Source organism: Papaver somniferum, chromosome 11, assembly GCF_003573695.1.
Source record: "Papaver somniferum cultivar HN1 chromosome 11, ASM357369v1, whole genome shotgun sequence".
NCBI lineage: Eukaryota > Viridiplantae > Streptophyta > Magnoliopsida > Ranunculales > Papaveraceae > Papaver > Papaver somniferum.
This window is the reverse complement of record NC_039368.1, coordinates 109,046,610-109,062,153: the sequence shown is the minus strand read 5'-3', so window position 1 is coordinate 109,062,153 and position 15,544 is coordinate 109,046,610. Positions and strand designations below refer to the sequence as shown.

The 15,544-nt window shown below is 37.3% G+C and overlaps 1 protein-coding gene across 1 annotated transcript; it reads left to right on the top strand.

The window, feature by feature from the left end:
• Window positions 1-3,788: 3,788 nt before the first annotated feature.
• On the top strand, window positions 3,789-7,050 carry LOC113322545 (probable copper-transporting ATPase HMA5). The gene is made up of 5 exons (XM_026570655.1): window positions 3,789-5,179; window positions 5,283-5,537; window positions 5,628-5,750; window positions 5,842-6,312; window positions 6,401-7,050. Exons 1-5 carry the CDS (start codon window positions 3,836-3,838, stop codon window positions 6,815-6,817), a joined length of 2,610 nt encoding a protein of 869 aa, XP_026426440.1. The 5' UTR covers window positions 3,789-3,835; the 3' UTR covers window positions 6,818-7,050.
• The last annotated feature ends 8,494 nt before the right edge of the window (window positions 7,051-15,544 follow it).

Sequence of the window (15,544 nt, the reverse complement as noted above, 5' to 3'; positions counted from 1 at the left end):
CCAGACCACTGTGTACATTCTTCTATGTGATTTCAATACAAACTTCTCACATGTTTACTTAAAACCATAATTAGAGTTTCATCTAAACAGAGAAAGTGTTTGCTTGAATCTCAAGTTATCTGAGCTTGAATTCTAAGCAACCTTGAGTATCGAACATCTATAAATAGAGACACTCATTCAACTGAGAAATTTAATCCTTGACACGTTGTGTCCTAGTTGATTGCTCGAGTGGCTCTCTATTGACCTTGGTTTCCTCTAAAAAGGCATAATTAGGTTTACGACTTAAAGACTTCACTTGGGGATTCTTGAAAACAGGTTTGTTACCTTGATAGTTCGTGTATCCTAATTGTTTTTTTTTTTTTTTGTTATTGAGGTTTTTGTAATATCTTTCAGGCAAGATTGAAAATAATCACAAAGTTTTCTTCGTCTCAGAATTTGTGATTTCTCAAGATAGATATTCGAAAATTATTCTTAATCGTGTAGTTCGCGATTGTTCTTGAGAGGCGGTTAGAAATTCAGACTTCTCATCTAACTGAGTTTAAGCGTGCCGAATTTGTAAAGTTTGCTAGCTTTGTATATTGAAAAAAAAATCAAACCTTGATGTTTGATTTAAAGAGAAACCAAATAAGCTTATCTATTATAGGTAGATTGGTATCAAAAGTCTTCATGTACGTTGAAGCAACACTTAAATTATAAATGACCTCAGCTAAGGGAACCAATTGCGTAGAGCCTCGCGAGGTTCAAGATACGTAAGGAGCGCGATTATAACTAAATCGCTTGGATGGTAGATTCTGTCTCAACTATATTCCAGTCCGAAGTCTGACAGTAGCTAGTTTTGTAGAGGCTTAATACAGTTTGGTGTGCAAATATGGACGAGGTTCCGGTTTTTTTCTGCAGTTGTGGTTTCCTCGTTAACAAAATTCTTGTATGTGTGTGCTTTTTACTTTTCCGCATCTTTTGATTGTTAAAAGTATTACACAGGTTCATAGATCTATCAAAAACGAAAAAGTTGGTGGTGTACTTGACACCTCTCTTTTTCATGTTCTTCTATCTTGTTCTACCTGATGCTCGATTTCTTAGTGCTCAGAATAATTAAAATCGTTTGAACCTCCTTCTGCTGCTATTTGGGATATGTCTCTCGCTAATTTTTCGGCCTTCTGACCCCCGTTACTTATACTTTTGACATTGGTATTAACTTCCAGATTGGTGTTATGTTGTTTCTGACTACTTGGAGACCCGGTATGTGGAGATGCATTTTCTTCTGGAGGAAGTAGGTGCACCATTCTGAAAATCCTGCGAAATTGGATCTTGTTGGTACTTGATTACTTTCCAATGCATATTGATTAAATTTTTTAAGTATCCTTAGATTGTTGAAACAACTTTCATATTGAAAACCACCTTTGTCGGATCTTTGCCACTCTTTTCGGCATCTTCGTTCCACATCTGGTGCACCTTAACTGTTTTTTTTTTTGCGTCGGAACATTTGCATGATCAAAACTACGTATTCATTAACGTCTTTGCTAATTGCATGAAAACGCTGAGACCACCCGTCGAGATCATGAGAATTGGTGTTACCGGTTTTTTCTGGAAGTTTGTCAAATATCTTTCCATAAAATGTATAACTCATGTTGTTGGCAACCATTACTTTGATCTACTGTACATAATACATATCCTACAAATTGATTTATCTCCATCCATTGTAAATTTGACACCACGAATTCTAGTGTATTTTTGTTGTGTTTGTTGCCAAGGTTGCCATGATTGTTGTTGTGGTTGTTGAGATTGTTTAGATAAGGTGTGATTGAAATGAAGGGAAAATGAATATTGAGATGGTATGAGATTGTGTAGAGAAGGTGTAACTGAAATGAAGGAAAAATGCGTATTCATAGAGAACTCCAAGGTAGTCGTTGGATTAAACAGATCAGATATATCAGAGAACTCCAAGGTAGTCGTTGGATTAAACACATCAGATATATCCTTTGGCGGGCAAACTAGGGCCGCGCGGATTGTGTGGTACCTCCAGCAGCTAGGGTAGAACGCACGGCTTAGCGGAAACGGTTGGAGTAGAACCGCGCATCTTGAGAAGAAATGCACGGATCTTGTTGGATCGCAATGGGCAAACCAATAAATCCGGTTAATTTGCTCCTCCGTTTTTCTCTTTTGTTCATCCCATAGTGTGGGATCAAAATGGGCTAACGGGATAACTTAATTTTAAGGCATGCCGTAAATTTGAGTTACTCTAGGATTGATTCGAGTTAAATGCCACGGAAGGACATGGCTTGCAGAAATATCCAAGAATCTGTGGTGGGAGGATTTCCTTTACTCATCTTGTCTACTTTTTCCGCCTTTTACAGACTTTGCAGGCCTTGCTTGACACTCGACTCCCATATTCACCCAAACCCGTGGTGCATCTGCAATAGTTATATTTTTCCCCACCACACTGTACTTGGTTTGATGGCTTGGTTCTGTTGAAATCCCGAAGGACTTGCACAATCTCAAAAAAAAAGGTAACTTCCGAATCAAACATTACCACTTGATAGTTGATAACTTGATACTCAATCAAAAAACTTAATGCCTCCCCTGAGTGCTAAAATGCTGTCAATCACTTCGCTTGAGGATTCACTTAAAACTCTTACGAATCCAGTTCATAAAAGGTGGACTGTTTTCTTATACTCTTGGGAATGGGTTTTATTCTTGGCCGCTGTGGTGCAGAGCATGGGTCACAATATTGCATGTCTAAGGTTTTTCTATATTTTATAAAAAAAACAGAATGTCAGTGTTCTCTGATCACAAGAAAACAACAAGAAAGAGTTTCCACCTGCCTTTAGATTCGCGTTTTGTAATAGCAGCAATGTGTTAATTGTGATTTTGCACAAGTCACAAGCAATCCAGCATGAAAAAAAAGATTTTCTTCATATAGATGGATTAGCACCTTTCATCTTTTGTGAAAAACAAAAGTCATTAAACCTTAGGGAGAAGATGGAGCAACTGGGGCAGCAAGAATGTTAATTAGGCTTGTCGACATTGATCTTTTCATCACCATATACCATGGTACAGACAAAGATAGAGTTTGTGTCATGGATGAATGCCACTAACTTGATTTTCCTGCAAAATCATATCATGGAATAGCAAATTTGGCATAATTTGGTGCTGACTCCACCACCACTAAAAGTTTAGGACCCATCATCATTTCCTTATGTTGGGAGTAGTAGTATCTAGTGCACTAGTTCAAAAAAGAAAAGTTTGATTTTTTTTTTCTTTTTATCATGACCTGAAAGGTAGATTGAGACATCAAAGTTCAAGAATTATAGATTCATCGTCATCAGTGAAGTTTTAAGGGATCCAATGAATAAGAAAACACGTACACCTGTTGTTTATATATGCAAGTCTTGAACATGACCTGATATCACCAAAACACTGGTAAAAGGGTTGCTTATCTCTTTGAAATGATTGATAAATAAGGTAGGTAAAGCCAACTCTGGCTGCATTACTCATGCAGTATCTGTAAAGGTATCGTATGGATTAAAGAAGAAAGGTGTAATCCTCCTATAATACGCTAATACCCCGATTAAACAAAAGAAAATATGAGTAAAAATTCTTCATTCTTCAAGAGAGCTTTTTTTAGAAAAAGGAAGGTTAAACAGATAATGCAGTTCCAAGTAGACAGTGGCCGGAGTATAAATATTAGTGTAGCACATAAAATTGTACTTCCTGTTGGTAGTAGTACATAGTACACTACTAGTACAAGAAATCACCATATATGAAATGAAGAAACGGAGACAATTTTTTATGACTGAGACTATTCCACTTTTACCAAAAAAAAAAACTGCAACCTATGACTGAATCCTCCTCCTCCACCACCTTCCAGTCCTCGTCATTATGCCGCTTCCGTATCCAGGGCATGACATGCAGTGCCTGCTCACTTGGTATAGAATCTACCCTCCAGAACATTCATGGTGTCAAAAGAGCTACAGTTGCTTTGGCCACTGAGATAGCCGAAGTCGAATTCGATGCCGGTTTGGTCACCTTATCTCAATTGCTTGAAGCAAGTGAAGACATGGGTTTTGAAGTTTCTGTAATCTCCTCAGACGAGAACACGACCACTCTTTATCTCAAACTCGAGAATTCAATCGGAGATGAAGAACTGTTAAAGACCAGCTCCATTGCGAAACTAAAAGGTATTGAAGCCGTAGAGCTCGACCAATCTAACAAGCGTTTAACCATCTCTTATTTATCTGATTTAATTGGACCCAGAAACATAATATCTGAACTTGAATCCAGTGGAGTCAAGGCATCACTTCTCGACGAGAAAGAAAAACAAGCTTTTGAACTGAAAAACAGCGATATCACAAATTCATACCGCAGCTTCCTCTGGAGCCTTGTCTTCACCATCCCAGTGTTCTTCACATCCATGGTGTTCTCCTACATTCCTTCCTTCAAACAAGGTTTCCTTGAGAGAAGAGTAGTCAATATGCTCACATTTGGGACACTCTTCCGGGGTGTATTGTCCACTCCGGTGCAATTTGTTATCGGCTGGAAGTTTTACGTTGGAGCTTATAAAGCCATGAAGATGCATTGTGCCAACATGGATTGCTTAGTCGTGGTTGGTACAAATGCTGCCTATTTCTATTCAGTCTATGTTGTGATCAGGTCTTCAACATCGAAAGATTTCGATAACAAAGATTTTTTCGAAACAACTACAATGCTGATCTCATTCATTCTTCTAGGAAAGTATTTAGTTGCATTGTCAAAGGGGAGGACGAGTGACGCCATATCGAAACTCATGAAGCTTGCGCCTGAGACCGCAAGGTTGATGGTTTACGATGAAGAGGGGAGATTAACCGCAGAGGAGGTAATTGATAGGCGGCTAGTTGAGAAAAATGATTTGGTGAAGGTTTTACCGGGAGAGAAGGTCAGTGTAGATGGATTAGTGGTAATGGGAGAGAGTCAGGTGGATGAGAGTATGATCACCGGGGAGTCGAAGTGGGTTAGTAAAGCGAACGGTGACGAAGTCATTGGAGGGACAATGAACGGGTCAGGAGTGTTGCAAGTGCGAGTGACATGTGTTGGGTCAGATACTGCAGTTTCTCGTATCATACGGCTAGTTGAGGGAGCTCAGATGGAGAAAGCCCCGGTGCAGAAGCTAGCTGATAGAATTTCACAGTACTTTGTCCCATTGGTATGGTTTACGCATAGCCTTGCCTCTAGATGTTTTCGCCTGCAAAATGCGAGTCAATAACATAATGAGAGAATTTTTTTTTTTTTTTGGCTACATGTTGCAGGTGGTTGGTTGTGGGGTTGTGACATGGGCATGCTGGTACACTTTGGGGATGTTAGGCCTGTATCCAGGAGAGTGGGTCCCATCTTACATGGATAAGTTTGAGCTGGCCTTACAGTTTGGGATATCAGTGGTGGTGGTAGCTTGCCCTTGTGCATTAGGATTGGCAACTCCTACAGCTGTGATGGTAGGAACTGGCGTAGGTGCTTCTCAGGGTGTACTCATAAAAGGAGGCCAAGCTCTTGAAAATTCACACAAGGTATATATCACTGTTATACATGCTTTGCACTTGGGTTGCTCAGCTCTAAATAAAAATGCATGCTTTGCAATGAAAAAAAAAATCTGTCAGGTGAATTGCGTGGTGTTTGACAAGACGGGGACGTTAACAGCCGGAAAGCCAACAGTTGTTACTACCAATCTGCTTACAAACATGTCTCTTCTGGAGTTTTATCAATTGGTAGCCGCAACTGAGGTCATACATACTACTCCTTTTTCAAACTATGTTCATCATTCATGACACATTGCATGTGAAGTTGAGTTTTTTTGGCCTGTTTATGAGGCAGGTTAACAGTGAGCACCCATTAGCCAAGGCCATGGTAGAACACGCAGAGAACCATGTACAGATGCAGGCATGGCCAGAGGCTTCTGACTTTGAGTCATTTACAGGCCATGGAGTCAAGGGTACAGTCAACGAAAAACGTATTTTAATAGGAAACAAAGGTTTAATGCAAAAATTTGACCATCACATTCCTAGTGTTGCAATTGATTTCCTGGATGCTGCACAATGTCTGGGTCATACAGCAGTTCTTGTGGCTGTTGATGGACATGTCGTGGGAGTTATTGCAATCTCAGATCCTGTGAAGCCAGAAGCAAGTAGAGTAGTATCAATCTTGAAGAGAATGGGTTTAAAGACTTTGATGGTAACAGGAGACAGTCAGATGACAGCAAATGTTGTCGCCAAAGAAGTGGGTATTGATTTTGTCATGGCAGAAGCCAAACCCGAAGAAAAGGCACAAAAGATTAGGGAACTGCAGGTACACTCGTCGTAATCGTTTGTTTCCATTCATCTACCTATCATGGTTTGTCTCACCTGTATTTCAATTGTGTTTGCTACTATACTAGAGGGAAGGACTCACGGTGGCGATGGTTGGAGATGGCATTAACGACTCGCCCGCATTAGCTGTTGCAGATGTTGGAATGGCAATTGGAGCCGGCTCTGACATAGCTATCGAGGTTGCAAATATTGTTTTGATGAGAAGCAATCTGGAAGATGTAGTCACTGCCATTGACCTCTCCACAAAGTCATTTAACAGAATCCGCTTAAACTATGTGTGGGCACTAGCTTACAATGTCATGGCAATACCCATTGCTGCGGGAGCATTGTACCCGTTTGTCAGGTTTCGGCTACCACCATGGGTTGCTGGTGCTGCTATGGGCGCTTCCTCAGTGAGCGTTGTTTGTTCTTCACTCTTGCTCAAATATTACAAAAGACCACGAGAACTTGATTCTCTCGAATTACAAGGAATCGAAGTCGAATAACTAAATGAGGCGCAGTTGCACAGAGTGAATCTCAATAAGGCGGCAGTCACTAACTGATGAAAGTGCCGACAGAACATCCTTCCTACAGTTTGTAATGCGTGAGCCACAGATATTGTTAATGCCAAACTGGTTTTGTCCACTGACTTGTGAATCAGGTGATTCAGCTAAAATTTATGTTCAGACTCCAAATAAGAGTTTCCCCGTGAAAAATCACCAGTTGTACAGTTTCGCATTTATAATTTTTTAGTTAGGTCAAAAATTTCGTTAACAACCTCAAAAAATTACAAGGATTTATAAAAGAAATTGGACAGAATTAAAGCACCTCAATTTACAAAGGCTTCTCTTAAATATAACCCACACTTTTATTAATTATAGTCCATTCGACTTTGGTCAGTATCGGTTGATTATAATTTTAAATTTGTCCTTTTCTATTATTATCCATAGCCCATAAACTAGGTTAATGAGTTACTGATTAAATGAGACACTAAGTTGATCGATTGTTGACTCGGTTATCACTAAAAAAAAATATTAACGACTACTAGATCAACCGAGAAAGAAAAACTTCTGGCATCTACGTTTTTGATATGACTTGATCGATCCCAAAGCTTCTTATGAGGTGCGCATGCTCTCTTGCCTGCCTCCCATTAGCATCAATGACAAGAATCATAGTATCAGGTTTAGTAGTGCCAGAGATCGTATTTTAGAAGAAAAAAAATCATCTGTACGTATGACAGAATCGAGCAAAACAACATGATACTGTGTCACAGTGTGACAGTTAAACTCAACATGAGGAGTCTGCTTCTAGTAGTTCTTAAGGGTGCCTTAATTAATTTCCTTTGTTAATTGATTAGTTAACAAAGAATTCCTGTGGCTGAGTTTTTTTAGAACCAGAATTGGCTCAATCCTCTTGTGGATTTGAGGTTTTATCTTTCCATTTCATCATTTTCATCCATCCTGATTGTTAGTTGTTGTTACACCACAACAATTGGCATCAGAGTCGTTTCGATTCAGATCAAAATTGTTCAAATTTTTTTTCATCATGACATTAAAAGAAGTTGAATCATATGTGGAGAAACTCGGAGGTGCCCAAGATCAAATTAAATCTGAGCTGACGGATCTACATAGTAAATTTGATACGATGAGCACAAAATTTGATACAGTGCTGAAGTTGTTTGAAAGATATCAAACTCAACCAAACCCTGAGAGAGCCAGTAGTTCTCACAATGAAACTACTGCTGATAATAATTTCTTTCATAACACACCGCCGTTTTTTCATAATCAACATTACAGGGTCCCTAAATTAGATTTTCCACAATTCGATGGTGATAACCCAAGGGGATGGATTCAGAAAAGCGAAAGGTACTTTCACCTCAACAATATTGAGGAACATCTGAAAGTGAATATTGCTGCAATCTACTTAGAAGGTAAGGCTGAGAAATGGTTTTTAAATTTTCAAGTCAATAGACCTCGTATTACATGGTCAGATCTAGTTCTTCATTTGTGTGCTCGATTTGAAAATCCTATTGAAGAAAATTTTGTGGGTAGTTTTAATAAACTTATTCAAAGCTCAACTGTGGATGATTATTATGAGGATTTTGGATCATTGAAAGCTTTAGTGCTTAACATGAATCCTTCTCTTACCGAGACTTATTTTGTCATGAGTTTTCTTAGTGGTCTCAAATAGGAAATTGGTAAATTTGTTTCCATGTTTCAACCAGCCACACTTTCTTAGGTTGTTTCCCTTGCTAGATTACAAGAGCAGAAAGTTAACCTTGCTTCCTCATCTACCAAGCCATTTACTATATCCTTTACCAACTCATTTAAATCAAATAGGCAGTACTCATCCACAACTTTTCCACCTAAGCCTATTCTCACTTCACCAAAATCTTCTCCTCCCACTCCAAAGTCCCTTTTCACTTCCATCCCCAAACCACCAATACTTCTCCTATAATTAAACGCCTGTCTCAGGAAGAAATGAACAAAAGAAGAGCTTATAACTGTAATGAGGTGTACAAGGAGGGCCACTTTTGTAAAGGAACACAGAAGATTTTATGCTTCAAGTTGAAAATACTGACTCCACAAAAAATGAAGAGGATGAGGAAGTCTTTGAGGAAGCAAATGAGTCACCAATCCAATCATACATAGAGGTATATTTACATGCTCTCACGGACAGTGCTACTGGTGACACCATCAGGATTCCGGGTCTACTCCTTAAGAGAAAGGTATATATTCTTATTGATTCAGGTAGCACCACAATTTTTATTGATAGCACATTATCTACTTCTCTTAAATGTTCCATTGAGCAAACTCCTTCCATGCTAGTCACAATTGTCAATAGTGAACAAAATGTCAGTAGTGGGATGTGTTCTAACCTCCAATGGAGTATGCAAGGACACAACTTTGTGGAGAATTTAAGATTGTTGCCATTGGGTGGGTGTGATATTGTACTAGGTGCAGATTGGTTGAGAACCTTAGGTGATGTCCTCATAACAAGCAGATTACCTTACAAGGTATTTCTCCATCTTCTTCATTACTTAGGGTTGGTGGGGAATCGGTCAAGAATTTTTTTTTCTACGACTTCCCATGGCATTGTGGGTCATTTTTTCTCCATCTCCTTAACACCTAGCCCACCCACTACTCCTGACATTCTACAACCCTTGTTACATGATTTTCATGACATTTTTCAGGAACCCACCCAACTTCCCCCTCAGAGAAGTTTGGATCACAAAATACCTTTACAAACTCTTTCTACATCTGTGATTCAAAGAGCTTATAAATTTTCGTATGTCCAGAAAGGTGTAATTGAGAAATTTGTCAAGGAAATGCTCCAAACTGGAATCATTCAACCTAGTCACAGTCCATTTGCTTCTCCCATACTTCTGGTTAGAAAGAAAGATAGTTCTTGGAGATTTTTGTGGATTATAGGAAGCTAAACAGTATTACTATTAAAGATAAATTTCCAATTCCCATTGTTGATGAATTATTGGATGAATTGAAGGAGACTACAGTTTTTTCAAAGATTGATCTAAGAGCAGGGTATCATCAAATCAGAGTCAGTGACAAGGACATCTTCAAGACGGCATTCAGAACTCAACACGGTTACTATGAGTTCAAAGTAATGCAATTTGGCCTTACCAATGCTCCTGCTATATTCCAAGCAATGCTCCTGCTACATTCCAAGCATTAATGAATGATATTTTCCAACCATTCTTGAGAATATTTGTTCTAGTCTTCTTTGATGACATACTTGTTTACAGCCCAAACATGGATGAGCATTTGGAGCATCTCAAAGTTGTTTTTGGATTATTGAGACAACACCAGCTCTTTGTTAACATGTCCAAATACTGCTTTGGACAACCTTCATTGGAATACCTTGATCATATTATCACATCTGAAGGGGTTCGTGCAGATCCAAATAAGATTGCTTACATGCAAAGTTGGCCAGTGCCTAAAAATATTAAAGAACTGAGAGTTTTTTCTGGCCTCACTGGTTACTATCGAAAATTTATACAGGGTTAAAGCCTCATTAGTAAACCTCTGACAAATCTTCTTAAGAAGGAATCCTTCCTCTGGATACAAGCTGCAACACATGCTTTTGAGCAACTCAATAAAGCAATGAGCAATACCCATTTTCTTGCTCTTCCAGACTTCACCAAACCATTTGTGGTTGAAAGTGATGCTAGTAATCTCTGTGTTGGAGCAGTTTTACTTCAGGAAGGGAAGCCCATAGCCTTTTTCAGCAAACCTTTGGGCCCAAGAGCCAGAGCTCTTTCTACTTATGAAGAGGAGCTTTTAGCCATTGTCTTGGTTGTTCAGAGATGGGGACAATATTTACAAGGCACAAGATTTACTATTAAAACTGATCATCAAAGTCTCAAGTATTTTCTTGAACAAAAGCTCACTACTACATTTCAACAAATGTGGTTGATAAAGCTATTGGGATTTGATTATGACATCCAATATAAGAAAGAGGCTGACAATGTGGTTGCAGATGCTCTTTATAGACGACCTACTGAGGGTGTCACTTGTAATTCCATGGTTGTTTTTACACCAACATGGGTCCAAGAAGTTCTTGTTAGAGCACTGCTCGGTCGAACTCACAAGCGTTGCTATCTCAAGCTTGTTTGTCAAGTTTAGTTGCCAAAACTATAAGTCTTGATTTCTAGTCTACTAATAGCTAAGTCTCAGACTAGGATAGAAATTATAATTGAGCTCTAGACTCCATGGGGTTCATCATGCAAAGACGGAGAACTACTCAAGGAACTGGTGGAACTTCATCGACAAAAAGGTATGTGGAGACTTGAACTTATCTATCACTCAAAAGTATACTTTATCTCCTATCTTGAGACAATAGTCGTATTGCTATATAGACTATGATTATACACATGTACTATTTCGAGCTGAGTTTATCTCGCCGATCTATTTCTCGAAATATGTGTTGATAATCTTTCAATTTGGACAAGTTCATCTTTACTAGTGATGAAAGTCATATTAGTTTCAATTACTTGAAAATCGCTTTGACGAAAAATAGTTTGTGAACAACAACTATATAACATCCTCTAAGAATGTTTCAATGATTGAAATGAGAGTTTAGAATACATAACCATGGTTGGATATAAACATTGTGAGACAACTCATATGTGTGTAATTCCAATATCCTTGAACCAAAGTATGCGTACTTTGATGCTCAGGATAACCGGAACTAAATTCCGCGTACTGCCGGAAGTTCACGTCCCGTGAATTTCTACTGGAGTTTGTGAACTGAAAACAAACTTAATCCGAGTACTTAAGTCCACGTACCAATATGCGTACTTAAGTAGGTTATTTTCTAAAAATAGTTTAATTCGTGAACTAAGACATTTATATTTTAAGGAATGCAATCTTTGCAAACCGTGGCTATAATGTCCATGAATCGATTCGAGTGAATCAAAACTGATTTTGTTTCAATTGTGTCTTGTATACTTCTACGAGATATGAGCAATTGAACAACTCTCTAACTAGTTCATTTTGTCATTTGAACTAGTTGTGGTAAAGAAGAATAAGGTTGATATGAAAGTGCTCATATGGCTAACCTATGGTGAACTACCGTTGAACCAACAACTTGTACAGTTTTTCATCTAACAGTGTATAACAAGCTAAGATTTCATGTGTGTACAACAAGCTAAGATTCGATCTAACGGTTGAAAGATATTATCTTGAATCTAATCAGGTTTTCATCTAACAGTGAATATTGAATGCTTTGTTACCAAGGTAGCATTGATTGCAAACCCTGATTTGAAGACTATATAAAGGAGAACTCTAGCAACTGGGAAACCTAATCCCCACACCTCCTGTGTGATACTGGTTGTATAACCTAGAGCCGATTCTCCTTTAACCTTAGGTTTCTATCGAGACCCTGTAGGTTAACGACTTGAAGACTTCATTGGGATTTTGAAGCCAGACCCAACTATTTTCTCTATAGTTGAACATGATCTGATCTTGTTGTTTCTATCATATTTGAGAACAATCGTATGATTGGCTTGAGATTAATTTCTCCGATAGGCAAGATATAAAAGTAGTCATAAACATATTCGTCTCATCTTTGTGATTCCGTAATATCTTGTTTCGCTAGTCGATTAAGATTATTGTGAGGTGATTGATAATTCTAGGTTGTTCTTCGGGAATATAAGTCCGGGTTATCGATTGGTTCGTGTTCACCTTGATTTATCAAAAGACGGAACAAAACTCGTAGGTATTTCTGTGGGAGATGGATTTATCTATTCTTGTAAGCTTTTCTGTGTGATACAAATTTGTTTATTAAAGTCTTAGACTTTGGGTCATAGCAACTCTTAGTTTTGGGTGAGATCAGCTAAAGGAATCAAGTGTGTGGTATCCTGTTGGGATCAGATACGCAAGGAGCGCAACTGTACCTTGGATCAGTGTGAGATTGATTGGGGTTCAATTACAGTCCAAACCGAAGTTAGTTGTAGTAGGCTAGTGTCTGTAGCGGCTTAATACAGTGTGTGTTCAATATGGACTAGGTTCCGGGGTTTTTCAGCATTTGCGGTTTCCTCGTTAACAAAACTTCTGGTGTCTGTGTTATTTCTTTTCCACATTATATTTTGTTACATAATTGAAATATCACAGGTTGTGCGTTGAATCGATCAATTGGTAAATCCAACCTTTGGTTGTTGATTGAAATTTATTGATACTTGAACATTGGTTTTTGGTACCGTTCAAGTTAATTTCTCTTGTGTTCAATTAGACTCGCAGATTTCTATTTGCTTGAGTAAGTATTAAATCGAGAAATTGAGATATAACTCTTGGATATACTTTTTATAAGATTGAGTCTGACTGTCTAGTTGATTCTCTTAAAATTATATTGCAGTTTGTAGATACAGATTGCTAAGCGAAATATTAGGTGTGGTTGTTAGACCCCCGCTTTTTCAATTGGTATCAGAGCAGGAAAACACATTAAAGACCTTATAAGTTTGTGTTTGTAGCGGTCTGACTATATGAACGACAATGATATCTCTGTCAAACGCATCACCAGAAACAGAAACTCTGTCTCGACAATGTCTATCAAAGAGAATGATTCGTCAATCTCAAATATAGAAGAACCCAGTGTCCTAACGAGACAGACAAACACTGACATGTATTATTCTGATTACCCTTCAAAAGAGCCTGTCTTTGTTCTTTAGCTTGTTGATTTTATTTTGTCTAGGAAATCTTCTTATGAGAATTTTATTCTTGTGTTTTTAGGAAGAATAACTAGAGTTTGTAATATCCATTATTGTGATTACACATAGCTATGTCCAACAATTTTCATTTTCAATGTTTTTAGATTTATTTGCTTAAATTCTAAAGTTTGTTTGGAAGATGATTTTTGCATTATTAATCTTTATGGTTTTCTATATTGCAATTTTTTATGAGATATGTGTGTTTGAGTCCGTGAACTATGATTGTCTCATACATGGTCAAAAGTTAAGTCTTTCTTATGTCGATATGCAAATATTGATAAAGGATTGAATGAACTTTTGACAAAACAAAAGATAAGCCCATTGTATGTCATTATGCAAATATTAATGGAAGATAGGATGAGCTTTTGTTTACAAATATTATGTCTATTATATGTCATTGTGCAAATGGTGATGAGAAATAGAATGAATCTTTGTCTATTCCACAGTATTGATCTTCCCTGATCCATATTTTTTATATACTGTGCGGCTCCGTAATTTTTCTTATGTTGAGCATTTCCGATTAAATTAATCATGGGTTCTCTTGTGGTTATTTAATTGAATATTTTGGATACAAATTCATATTCTTATGTGATTTGTGTTGTCCAAAGAAATCCTTATTTTATGTTGAAAGTAAGGTCGCTCTTGTTTTTCTTTCGAGAATGACATTTTTTGGGGGAGAGTTCTTAATTGAACTTGTGCTTAATTTACAAATCTTTGTGGGGAGTGCGGATGTGGAATATTACAGGGGTTATCTTGTATCTTTATAAACTCCTTGATGAATGCATTTAGCTTCGGCTATATGATTGCATCTAAAAAGTTGATATGTACTTTCTTTTGGTCATGAAGTGCCTGTATGGAAATTTCATGAGGATCCCACTAGCTTTCGTACCTTTGCCAATTTTATTGACAAAAATGGGAAGAATTAATGCGTAATTCGCACTACAAATACATATGGTTTTCGGATCATTATGTAAGGGAGAGTGGTTTTCATGTGAGATGAAGTATTGACTAAGGGGGAGTGATACATATCACCATAGTATTTTTTTCGAAGTTGTGATGCAATTGAACTTTGATGTTGTGTAATAATACTATGATATTGTTTAACAATGATTGAGAGCTTTTGTTTTCTCATTGTTATGGCTACCGATCTTCAACAACGATGATGCTGCATTGAATATCTTTGGAATCATTGGAGTGCTAGGAAGTGACGAAGATTTCGAGTAATGTTGAAGAACCAAGAGGAGCATGCATGTGGAAGAGAAGCTGCAAAGTTTATTTATTTTGTATTTCATATGTATTGATAGTTTTGTCACTAAAATTGACAAAGGAGGAGATTGTTAGAGCACTGCTCGGTCGAACTCGCAAGCGTTTTTATCTCAAGATTGTTTGTCAAGTTTAGTTGCCAAAACTATAAGTCTTGATTTCTAGTCTATTAATATCTAAGTCTCGGACTAGGATATAAAAGGAGAATGGTGATTTTTTTGATGAACTTTTTGAAAACCTTTGAAGGAAATGGTGAAATCAATCTGAAAATAGTCGGGAAAACCTTATAATCAATCCCCAATAGAAATTTTAATTGATTCAAATCCGTTAAAAATTGTCATTTAATATGGGTTTTTTTACCAGTTACGGCTGGATGTTTTGTCGTCCAAGTCGTAACACATAAAAATGGCGGGAAAATCTCCCCTCTAAGCCGAATATCACTTTTTAAATATAATACTCTATAATATAATATTCTCCCTAAAATAATAGAATTTTATGGTCCCGATTCAAGCCCTTAATGCTAAAATAATAAATTCGATAATATTATAATATAATACATTCCAAAAATTTCCCTTAAACATTATTATGTCCCAAGAATTATATAAAATAATAATTATATTAGAAATTAAAAAATAATTTCCATATATATCAAGTTTATGTGTACATTATATGGTAAATACTATTTTATATTAAGATAGGGTTTGCGAATACATTGGATGAAGCATAATATTAATGTTTTTATAAT